Source organism: Glycine soja, chromosome 10 (genome assembly GCF_004193775.1).
Source record: "Glycine soja cultivar W05 chromosome 10, ASM419377v2, whole genome shotgun sequence".
NCBI lineage: Eukaryota > Viridiplantae > Streptophyta > Magnoliopsida > Fabales > Fabaceae > Glycine > Glycine soja.
The window spans coordinates 34,980,212-34,992,807 of record NC_041011.1 but is presented as its reverse complement, the minus strand read 5'-3'; the positions used below and the strand labels follow the sequence as shown (position 1 = coordinate 34,992,807).

Below are 12,596 nucleotides of genomic sequence, written 5' to 3'. Positions count from 1 at the left end.
TGTGTAACGGTTCTTTACTTTGGTGGTTCGAATATCTTTATTCCATACATATTAATATTTCATTACTATTATATTTATATTTTAAAATTTCTATTTTATTTACACTTCATTAGATTCCAGAACATACTTAGATCTCTCAAAACCCATCCTAACACATTTGTGTCACCTTATCAGACAACGACACATGCATAAAAAGATATAATAGAAATATAATTTGTTTTTTTAATAAATAATTCGATTTTTGTTGAGAATATGAATAATCCCTATCTATTTATTAGGATTTATGATAGAATTCCTACTGTAATGGTTGTTACAAGTTTTTATATGCAAGTTTATTGGTTGTTCCTAATTTATGGGTAGTTTTACACTACTAGAAAATATAGATTTAACATCGTCAGCTAAACATTGGTTTTTGACAAAACCGATGTGAACATAAACACGGTGGCTTAACTGTAAACAACATGTATACATTAACATCGGTTTCTGCCAAAAAACCGATGTTAACTTTAACATCATTTGATTAACATCGGTTTGGTATTGAAAACCAATGTTGGGCTTAAATATTTAAAAATATTAGAACGCAAGCCCTATTTTGCTCGCGCTCTCTTCTTTTTCGTCTCTATCTCTGCAACCTTTTCCGACTGTATCTCTCTATCTCTGCAACCTTTCACGACTTTGTCTCATGTACTTTTCGCGACTCTGTCTCAAGTATTTCTGATTATGAATGTAGCAAACAATGCCCCAATAAGAGGGGCTAGAGCTAGCTAGATAGGGTTATGTTGTTGAGCGTGCAGATTTTGTGCATGTTTGTAGCTTGCTTTCTGGGGATTGATTTATTTGGGGTTTCTGGGGTATGTATATTGGAATCTGGCACCAAAGTTATGCAACTTGCTTCAGTATAATAGGAAGCACCAATATAAATATTTTGATGCCTACTATTGATATATAGCATTGACCATACATGAAACTAGCTAGAAATAATAGAAACTGTTGATAATAGTACACTCCATAGGTAGTAAACCACAAAAAATTTAGTGACTTGCATAACTTTAGTTAAAAATTTAGAGTCTTTTAATGCTTATCCTATATATATTATAAAGGCATCAGTATTTCTAACTTGTTACCTTCTAAGAGATTCCTTTTAGAGTCCTTACTGGTTTGTTAATATTTTAGCTGAAACACTGCATTTTGGCCATGAGGTTGATACGGGGTTGTATATTTTTATAAGCTAACATTGTTGGAACAACCTAATAGAGCATTTGAGATTTGAGATCATACCTCAGTTTACCTATGACTAGAAATTTGGCCTAGACCCCTTTTGTGTCAAGGCATACTTTAAATGTAGTTCACTAAATACAATTTGTGGAGAAGCAATAGACTTCTTTATCAGATACTTTTGTAATCCTTATTATTCAAATGTACCCATTCTTTGTTACAAGAAAGCACTTTAAATTATAGTATTAGGTAGTAATTTTTGTGGTTGTGTTGATCATGGTCGCCCTCACATGACTGATAGGTGCCCTCACTTTAAATTGCCAGTTGGCTGGTGCCACATTGAAGCTTGTCATAGTTCTACCATTACTGGTGATGACTTCAAAAGAGAGGGATTGTCCATTGAGGTATGATTTTTTATGATTTATTGGTGTGTTCATAAATTACTGCATTTTGTTGTTTTTATGATTTTTCACTTCCTACTACTTTTAGGTTTGATGTTGTGATAAATATCTTAAGGATTACATTGCAGCTAAGAGTGGATTTGACTATTGATCAAACACAAAAGGTATTTGACAGGATCCTAACAAAGTTAGGTCATATTGCCCCACCAGTTCTTGGATTTCGCATGCAAAAAGGAGGTAAGATGCTGCATTTTTTATACCATGCACTTTCATACCTTAGGTTTGTATGGAGGTTTTTGTTTTTGGCATCAGAGAATGAGTAAGAAAGGGAAATATGTATACCTTAGGTGGGCCTTCCAAAGAATTTGTACTGTATAGCTGGGCATTGTCTATAAGCTGGCAATAAGTCAAAAATGCATCAGCAAATCTCTTGTGAGATGTTTTAAACTATCGAAGGTTACTTATGATGTGTAAGGATTGAGGATCACTCAAATATAATAGTCAACTACAGTTGCTATGTAAACTTATTGGTTATTGTTGTGACTTTGGTTCTTACTGTAACATTAGATGAGCTTGCTACCGATCATAGCTGAAGGCTTGTCTGTTATTGCAGCACTGGTTGTTTTAGTGGTCCTATTTATAGATTTATTTGTTGTTTGTGCTTATATTGAGTATATTTGTCTTCATTGGAAAGTTAACCTGGCTTTAATGTGTTGTATGTTAAGTGCATTCTCTGATAAGAAAAAGCAAACAAACTATGAATGGGTTGTGGTCTAAAGAAGAGAAATTATATGTATACATTTGAAGGATTTAGTGTTTGACCTTAGATTCTATATACAAGAGAATAATTTTTGGGATCTAAATTATTAAATATGCATCTCCATTCATGAAGTAGTTGAAGCCATTTTTTTGTTAATGGATTAGTGTCATATTGAAAATTAAAGTGAATATTATTTGAATATGGGAAGACCATCTTAGTTATGATTCTGTATGACCTATGTAAGAAATGTTTGATTGTGTTTAAGTATCAACTGTATTTATGTTCATTAGATTAGAATAATTAGTCTCAGATGATTTGGCTGGAGATTTGTTAATCCACAAGTCAGCTATTTTATTTAGTAAGTTCTATTCACTATGACAATGTGTACCACCATTAGCACCAGCATGTTTATATTCTAGCGTGCTTCACTCTATCTGCTTTTAAATATTTGAATTTTGGACGACTTAAAATTCTTGTATTCTACTACAGTGGCGTGTTCCTTCTTTTTTTTTTAATATCTCGAGCCACGAGGAAACTTAATGTAATTAGCAACTTGATTTATAATAAGACAGGCACATTTAGTGTTGTGTATGCTAGTAACTACCAAGGTCATTCCATATTCATTTAATGAAATAGCTTATATCAAACACACACACACACATACACAATAGAGAGAATGAGAGAGAACCTATTGAATGAAAATACACAAATGTTTGGCTTAAGTACTTACAATATTTATACTAACTACACTGGTTTATTTACGAAGAGAATGCAATTGGAGTATACCTAAACAACTTATGTACACCTAGTACTTACACTATGTATGGACTAACTAATTGACTTACCCTAGAAAATGTTTGTTAGATGGTCATTTAAATTCAAAAGAAGACCAATTGTAATATGTCCAGATTCCAGAAGGTACCATGTAGGAAATGAGAGAAAAAGAAGACACGTGTATTTGGCTTGTGTAGTTACTATATTTTTTCTAACTGTACAGATTTATAGAATATATTTGTATGGTACTACATCTAATAGTATTTTCCTCAAAAAACCAACTAATAACTAACAGTTCTTTTGGATCAATTTAGGGTTTAAATATTATATACATACCTGATAGGTCCATAATGATTTTGAAAGATCTATATCTCTATTTTCAAATCCAATGATCTTTATTTTACCTCTAATCCCTGATCCATCCTTCTCAAGAAAAGCAAAACTAAGAGAAAGAAAGTGTTACTTGGCATTACATAACCTGGGTTTGTCACTCATCCAATGCTAAGGGAGATTTCATCATTAAATTCCTATTTTTCATTCATTCTTTCTCTGATCACCGAACCAGTAGTTATCAGATTCATACTTGAGTCAAGACACATGTAATCAGCCATGTGTCAGTGGCCATTAAAACCTTCTACATAGATACATTTCTGGGGCAAATAAGGTGTACTAAGTTTTCCTTTAAGGTTAATTAAGGTTACATCATGGCCTTATGTGAATTTTCGTTCTTAGGATTGTAGAAGTATGAAAAATCCTGAATTCTATATTATATGGTGTGGAGTGTTGACAACATATTTTTTTTTTCTATATTGTAAAAAATGTTATAAATTTGTTGTGTCCTAAATACAAAAATAGCTGCTGCAGTGCTAGCCCAATTAATCCATCGTCCCATTCTTAGACAATAAATAATAATAGTAATGACAAAAAAAATTGTAGTATTTAAATGCTTATGTGATATTTCTACCAAAGGAACCTCATTCAGTAGAATCTTCCCCTTGGTTGGGTCATAAAATCTTTCAATTAAGTTTGCAATTGTACTCTGCACAAAATAAGAAACAAGTTCATGTTCGTGATGTTTTCTCCTTTCACTTTACCTTGCTTAACTTTCTATTCCTCTTCAACCCAAGCACATTAATATGAACATTGTGGAATGATGAACTGCAAAACATAGGAAGAAAGGAAAAATGAAGATAAGATGTGTACTATACCTTTCCACCACCACTTGGACCGACAAGAGCAACCTTTGATCTTGGATGCAGCTTCAATGTAATGCCCTAAAGATGAACAATGCAAAGCATAATTTGCTTAATAATTTACCACTCAATTTGTAAAGCCTGAACATAAAACTAGATGGAAACTGCTACCTTAAGCACAAGATGGCTAGGGTGTGATGGATAGGCAAACCACACATCATCTAGTTCTACTTCCCCATCTTGATCACTACAGTAAAAGACATTTAGTGTCACTTAGTAAACAAACAAGGCCTAAGTGTCTATATATTGCAAGGTCTATTTAATAATGAGTTAACTACTTTTATTGACAATACAGGATTTGAATGCATAATTAGACAATGTAAAATCTTATAGTACAAGATTCCAAAAGGCAGGCTTTTTCATCCATACATCCTACACAATGTGTATAGATGTAAAGAAATGGTAGAAACACATTCTTTACTTATTAGGTGAAATTCACCAGTGGTCCACTCAATGATATGGATCCTGCCCCCTATTAAGTGGATACCATTAATTTCACCCAATTGTAGTTTGTCTTGTGGTACTAAATTTTTTTAAGTTATATTTTAGGAAATATATGAAATTGACCCCAGTGGACATTTATCTCCTGACTTAGGCATGGATGAGGTATGATCCAAAAGTTGAAATACCCTTCTTCTAGAACCTACAACTTTCATAACTACTATATACAATCCAGGCATACCAGATATAGAAGAACCCACTACAAAGTCAAAGGAGCCAACTATAATAATTGAAAGTGTAGGTGCAACATTAAGGGCTCCAAAAAAGAGCCCGACAACTTTCTGTATTGCCAAAGAGATATAAGATTAAATGTTGCAAAGGTAAACAAATAAAACTACACACAAGCACGTATCAAACTATAATTGGCTAACTCACAGCTTGTTTAAGACCAAGATTAAGTGCTTCATTAACTTTCTTTAAGTAGCGTGTTATTTAATAATCTTCTTGGGCAAATGATCTTACTGTTCTTATTGCACCAAAGGATTCTTGTGCAACAAAGATAAAAGTAATATCAGTTTAACTATCTTCTCCTATGATATCTATTTGATGAAAAATACATACCTCGGCTATTGATGAAGCTATTGTAGCTGCAATTTGAATTTTATGAGAAAGTTCCCGCAGGTAACGGCCAAACTTATGAACAACAATAGAAAGAATAGGTACAACAACCAAAGCCAGCACTATAAGTGTTTATGTGAGAGATAGAGAGAGAAGTTAGGATAATGGATAAAAAAACCAAATGGTCCAGTTTAGCCAGAAAACTGGTGAAGTGGTCAAGTTATCAATCTAGACAACTTAAAAGATCAAACAATTAGAGAACCGCTCAAACCAATAGCTCAAACCCAGTTTGAACAAGTTTTTGTTTATTTACTTTTTTTATTCTTTTTATTCAACAAAGTTGAATATTAAAAAAGTTAGTTTAAAATTTTTAAGCGTGCCAAAAGTGTGTGCCGTTAAGAAAACTAAAATAGACTCCATTAGTATGAGCAATTTAATTATTTTATGGTCAAATTAGGAAATATAGAACAACATTAAGGAATATAAATACCAAAAAAGATTAAGCAAGAGGAACTCTACTTAAAAATTCAAACCAAACTAGTTAGATAAAAAAAACTTTACCTGTTGAGGACATGCTTGCATTTGGGTCACCCATATCAGCCCATGCAACCACCCACATGCCCTGCAGAGATCTTCAAGTTATTGCTCAGAGAGAAAGATGTAGCTCCTAGACACTTGCCTTTCATTCTAACACGCAAACAGATATTCCACTATTCAAAACTTACAGAAAGAGTGAGGTGAGAATACTTTAATCTTCAGGTCTGTAATCATCAAGTCCTTTTTTCTAAGGTAGCCTTGCCAAAACTTGAAGCAATGGTATAAGCTGATAGGCCAATGTACAATTATATAATACTGGTAAATACTAAGTCATGATTGATAGAAAAAATCAAATGACTCATCAATTTGATCCAAAAATTAAGTAAATTTAGAGCATTTTTTATATATCAGATAAATATCATACAAAATGAGTAACTGCAAAATTTACCTTAGAATAGTCCATGCCACCATAAATGTCCCCAACAAGCATGTCAGTATTACTATTATCTCCTTTCTGGCTCAGCTCAAGTAATTCACCAAAGCTGGAACTCATTTTAAGAAACCCTTTGGCAATAGTTTAAATATAACAGTAGATAAAGAGGGAAAAAATGGAGAATTATCAGAAAAATTACCTTTCACACTTTGTTATAATAGCCTTCCCAATCCCCAACCACCACCAACATTAGTCCCACTGACCCTCTCATATTTTCCGTCCCCATCAACCTATGTTAACCCAGATTTAAATAATGAATTGCCGCTAGTTTGTCTTTATAAAACATAAACCAAAGAGATCAACAAGTTAAATAAAAAGAGGAAACTAAACAAATATACCTTGATCATACTAACACCAGATCCAATATTAACTAGAAGATAAGGAAACAAATCTTTAGTGTTAATTTGAACAAACTCTTTCTGGCCTTCCATGTGTGTAAACGCTTCATGACGAATTGCCTACTAAGAAGTGGTACAACATCTAATTAGCAATTAGCAATGATCAATATAAGTCAGCAAGAATGAATTAATGGCATAGTCACATGCTCCAAAGTATAGATCTTGTTTATTTTTGCAGAGAAGAGCTAAAATATATCTCAAACAGATCTTGGTTAACAACAAGAAATATATAATGCAAGAAGGAAACAAAAAAAAATAGAGTTGTCAGCTATGACTATATAAAAATTATGTAGAAAATTAAACTTTAAGTCATATTATCCTTCAACAATTCACCAATAAAACAATGCATCAATGAGTATGAATAAACTATATATAATGGTTTTTCCATACTCCAGTGGATTAGTGGAAGTAATAACATTTCTTGGCAATTGATTGGCTCTTTTCCTTTTTAAACAAGGGGGTGCACTATAATTTGTCCAAAGAAGAAAAGTAAAAAAACATCTTTTTTCTTCAATTATTTATTAGAATAGTGAGTGAGTTGCAATTGTTCATATCTCTATGATATTTTGCAATGAAAGGAAGTAGTGCATGAGATAAAGAATTGCACAAATATTTCAACTCACGAGATGGTCTTGTAACTATCGAGATCATTCTTAAACAAAATACAAAAGAAAATAGATAATTCCTAGAGTTAGATTCACCTTCAGCAAGAAATTTGCTCTTGCTACAAGGCAACTCATTTCATCTTCTTTGTCAGGACTAAATCTGAGTCTTTCTTTAAAAAGGTCAGCAAATTTATGTGCACCACCACTAGTAGCCTTATCACAAAATGAAAATGGATTAACAGAGTAGTTCAATGGAATAAACATGAAAAGAAGACTCATTAATTAATGTTCTCATGATCAAGATTGAGGTATATACATATTTTTTGGTCTTATTAGAGTGAGTACCTTGTTTTGAGCAATTTTTGCTTGAATTCCAAGTATGCCAGCAACAATGTCCAAGACCAAGACAAGAATGTAGATAAGGAAGCCATAGTTTTTGGCCATTATCACAAAATTCAGAGGCAAGAACACAGTAAGGCCAAGCTAATGAAGGAATAAGAATAAAAGGTTGAACCATGTTTAATTTTCTGCATTTTATTATCATACCATTAGCACATGATCACGTGTTAGTAGAAAGTGGGGTAGGGGAAAGGTAAGTAGCACACATCTTACTTCTGGATGCAGAAAACACATGTATTCATAATTGTGAGTTTTAATAACAACAACCATATCAAATGGGATCTTTTAAAGGTTGAAAAGAGTCTTCTTATTTTGAATTTGCAGTGTTTTGCATACAATCTGTGAATGTATATATACATGATTTTGATGATGCTAAAGATAAGCGCTTCTCAAGTTTGATCCAAGTCAAGAATTCAGAAATTCAGAAAATAACTCCCAAGAGTCACAACTCTTCAGAAAATAACTCCTAAGAGTCACATCTATTCAAGAGATTTTTGAATGGTCATCAAAGGCCTATAAATAGGTGACTTGGGACACAAAATGTATGAGAGAGATATTCCAAGAGAACTTAATTGCCAAATGCTCTCTCAAAAGAAACTCTTGGGCAAACACTTGCAAATCCATTAAGAGTTTCTCCATGGACTTCAATTGTAATATCCTTCTCTTCAGGAGAGAATTCTTCTTTCTTTTTTCTCATTCAAAGAGATTGATTAAGGGACTAAGGGTCTCTTAAGTTGTAAGGATTCCTGAACACAAGGGATGGGTTGTCCCTGTGTGGTTCAGACTTTGTAAACGGATTTTTACCTATAAATAGGTTGCTTGAGTATTGGACGTAGGCACAGACTTTACTGAACCAGTATAAAAACTGTGTTTGCATTCTCTCTTCCCTTATCTTATTTATTTTGTTGCAATCAATTTTGTCTTTCATGTTTAAAGAACATTATTAAATTGATTGTTGCTTCTTCTGTATTATGAGTCTATCTCTTTTAGAAGGGGGTTAAAAGTTTGTTAGTGGAAAATTAATTCACCCCTTCTTAAGATTTGAGAAAGGGCGAGAGATAGATAAAAGATATATGAAATCTTTATGAGACAACTTATTATATATGAAATCTTCAACTGTCTCATATAAGCAATCATTGCAAAACAAAGGGGGAGTAAAACTATATACAAATGGATATTTTTTGTTGTTGTTGTTGCTCCTAACCTACAGGTGGTTGTCATCATCAAAAAGAGGGAGAATGTAAATCATGAAGATTTTGATGATGTCAAAAAGATCAAGCCTTGGATAATGAGCGTCATCATCAAAAAGGGGAGAATGTGGATCATGCATTCTTTTGATGATGTCAAAAAGAAATCACTTGATTGTCATCACCAAAAAGGGGGAGAATGTGAATGTATGTATATATGATTTTGATGATTCCAAAGATAACTTCTTCTCAAGTTTGATCCAAGTCAAGAATTCAAAAATTCAGAAAATAACTCCCAAGAGTTACAACTCTTCAGAAAATAACCCCTGATAGTCACATCTGTTCAAGAGATTTTTGAATGGTCATCAAAGGCCTATAAATAGGTGACTTAGGACACAAAATGTATGAGGGAGATATTCCAAGAGAACTTAATTGCCAAATGCTCTCTCAAAAAAAAAACTCTTGGGCAAACACTTGCAAATCCATTAAGAGTTTCTCCATGGACTTCAATTGTAATATCCTTCTCTTCAAGAGAGAATTCTTCTTTCTTTCTTCTCATTCAAAGAGATTGATTAAAAGACTGAGGGTCTCTTAAGTTGTAAGGATTCCTAAACACAAGGGATGGGTTGTCCCTGTGTGGTTCTGACTTTGTAAACGGATTTTCACAAAGGGAGTGGAAAATCTCAAGTAGGTTGCTTGAGTACTGGACGTAGGCACGAACTTTGCTGAACCAGTATAAAATTTTTTTTGCATTCTCTCTTCCCTTATCTAATTTATTTTGTTGCAATCAATTTTGTCTTTCATGTTTAAAGAACATTATTAAATTGATTGTTGCTTCTTCTACAATCTGAGCCTATCTCTTTTAGAAGGGGGTTAAAAGTTTATTAGTGGGAAATTAATTCACCCCTTCTTAAGATTTCTAAGGCCGTTGGTCCAACACATTCATGTGAAAATCACGTGGAAATCATTCTGCCAGTAAGCTATAAGAAAGTTTTATTAAATTGCAATGTCACTTTACCTGTTCACCCAAAAACTTGCTTTCAATAAAATCAGCCAATTGCACATCATTGTTCTTTGAGTCAACCTAACAAACAACATGCAACATGTTCAAAGAAATGAATTTTACTTTTAACAACATTGAAGAGAACATAAATGAGACAAATGGCGTGCTTGTTTGGATAGGTACTACAATTGATTCTAAGACCCAAAATTATGGTAAAAATTTGAAAAAGTGGAAATGACTATTTGTTGCTTTAGATTTCAACATGATTTTGGAATTGAATATGAGGAAATTGAATTTAATGATCCAAACATGCTATAAACCCAAAACTAGGACCAAACAAACTAATCTTACTCTGTGCAAGTTAAGTAATTTTTCATTGGTTAGCTTCTCCAATGACAGAGCAAGTTCCATTGTTGCAACAAGAAACAAACACAAAATACGTTTAGTTCCAAACATACAAATTTCACAGGGGAAGTTCATTGGAGAAAGCAAACACTTTGAACAAGTTGGCTTACATACATCATGTGTATTTGTATGCAACATTTCTGCAAAGAATTAAGACATAATGTATTTCCTAACATAACTAAATCAACATATGTGCATATAAACAAGATAAATGCAATGTTAAATCATAATTCGTTTCATTTTATAGAATATTTCAAGTGGATGATCGAGCTCCAGATTAGGGAACATCCAAAGAACAAGATACTAAAAAACAAGTCATTGGAATTCATATGATTTAGGATGTTGTGAATGCTACTCATTTAAGTTTTGCTAAATATGTTTTCAAATTCTAAAAATATAAGCCTTAACAAGCTAAAACATACATATCTCATCATTAAAATGCATAACAATGCCGCAAAAGTTAAAAGTTTAATTATAAATTATAAAATACATGAAAAAATAGAACAAGGGATGAGAAACACACTAACCATATAGCACACATCCCTTTTCCTCATGGTCAAACTCAAAAAAAGGCATCACTATGGATTGCAACTTCACTTTTCCACCTCGTTTGTTCTTAAAATTACATTAACACACAAAAAATTCCCGTTATCACTTTCTAGAAGATAAGATTGAAAATTTGCATATTCAATTGACACATACAACATATTCTCGGAGACTGAAAGCTGTAATTTATACTTGATATTCCATTAATTTCTCGACATGCTCCCTTTCCTCCTCGCTTGACTCCTTGAAAAATATGTAATAATCACAATCATTAATGAACTACTCCTCACAAGGTAAATCAAAACACTACACAATAAAACCTATAAATATATAACGAAATCATTACTTGGCAAGACCCTTGAGTGCAACATTGTCCCTATTGAAGTAGGCAAACATTGCATGATAAACATACAAAACATTGTACTCCACACTGCAAAGTGAAAAAAAAATTAAAGACCATCAAACAAGATAAACCCATAAACAGATAAAAAAAATCCTTCTTCATCTCGTACCCATAAAAGTCATGTTAATTTATAACAATTCATGAATATAACAAAAAGGAGACTTAATTTTTTAATTTTTTTGAAGTTAGAAAAGAAAAAGAATAGAGAGGAGAAAAGTTAGAAGCAAGGTAATGCACTTGATCTATTCGTTTATGGTAGCCTCGCATTCACCAGTGTGTTTCTGGCGAGCGAGAAAAGCTTGTGGGATGGTGCAAACAAGGTTGAGCTCCTTCTTGACCTATTCAAAGGGTTCAAAAATGACACCAGTTAAGGGGCAGTTGTCGGAGTCCTTGGTAGTGCATGGAACCAAGTTTTTGCCCTGAGACTGATAGTAGTGAATAATGTTGGATCGAGTGGCCTCAGAATAATTAAGAAGGAGGGTTGAATTAATTATTCCTAAACCTTTACTAATTAAAAATTACTCTTTTAAGGCTTTTACTAAATTGTTAAGAGAATGAGGAGTAGAAGAGAAAACTTAACAGAAAGTAAAAGCGGAAATTAAATGCACAGCGGAAAGTAAAAGAGTAGGGAAGAAGGAAACAAACACACAAGAGTTTTTATACTGGTTCGGAAACAACCCGTGCCTACATCCAGTTCCCAAGCGACCTGCGGTCCTTGACATTTCTTTCAACCTTGTAAAAATCCTTTTACAAGCAAAGATCCACAAGGGATGTACCCTCCCTTGTTCTCTTTGAACCTAGTGGATGTACCCTCCACTAGAACTGATCCACAAGAGATGTACCTTCTCTTGTTCTCAGTCAAACCCAAGTAGATGTACCCTCTACTTGTACCACAAAAGATGTACCCTCTAAAGTGTTAAGACAAAGATCTCAGGCTGTTAAACCTTTGATACTTTGTGAATGGGGATACAAAAGAATTCCCAGGTGGTTAGTCCTTTGAACACTTTTGTATAAGGGAATGGGAAGAATCAAAAGAATTCTCAGACTGTGTCGTTTTGAATTCTTTGACAAGGGAGAAGGGAGACACAAAAGAATTCAGGCGTTTAGTCCTTCGTTCTTTTGGAAAAGGGAGAAGAGAGACACAAAAAGAATTCAGGC

General features: G+C 33.2%; 1 protein-coding gene, 1 long non-coding RNA gene and 1 pseudogene across 2 annotated transcripts; all 3 read right to left on the bottom strand.

The window, feature by feature from the left end:
- Positions 1 to 3,977: 3,977 nt before the first annotated feature.
- LOC114369850 lies at positions 3,978 to 5,463 on the bottom strand. Its single transcript, XR_003657726.1, has 3 exons — positions 4,515 to 5,463; positions 4,359 to 4,424; positions 3,978 to 4,189 (listed from the first exon to the last, which is right to left on the bottom strand). It is a non-coding gene; the product is annotated as an uncharacterized LOC114369850 (long non-coding RNA).
- A 747-nt stretch (positions 5,464 to 6,210) lies between these two features.
- Positions 6,211 to 7,939, bottom strand: LOC114371676 (annotated as a pseudogene).
- Positions 7,940 to 10,090: 2,151 nt separating this feature from the next.
- Positions 10,091 to 12,160, bottom strand: LOC114369560 (ferritin-3, chloroplastic-like). Its single transcript, XM_028326788.1, has 10 exons — positions 12,047 to 12,160; positions 11,710 to 11,776; positions 11,501 to 11,540; positions 11,382 to 11,465; positions 11,326 to 11,341; positions 11,228 to 11,278; positions 11,017 to 11,104; positions 10,505 to 10,629; positions 10,436 to 10,471; positions 10,091 to 10,165 (listed from the first exon to the last, which is right to left on the bottom strand). The coding sequence occupies exons 1-10, from the start codon at positions 12,158 to 12,160 to the stop codon at positions 10,091 to 10,093; spliced, it is 696 nt and encodes a 231-aa protein (XP_028182589.1).
- Between the last annotated feature and the right edge of the window lie 436 nt (positions 12,161 to 12,596).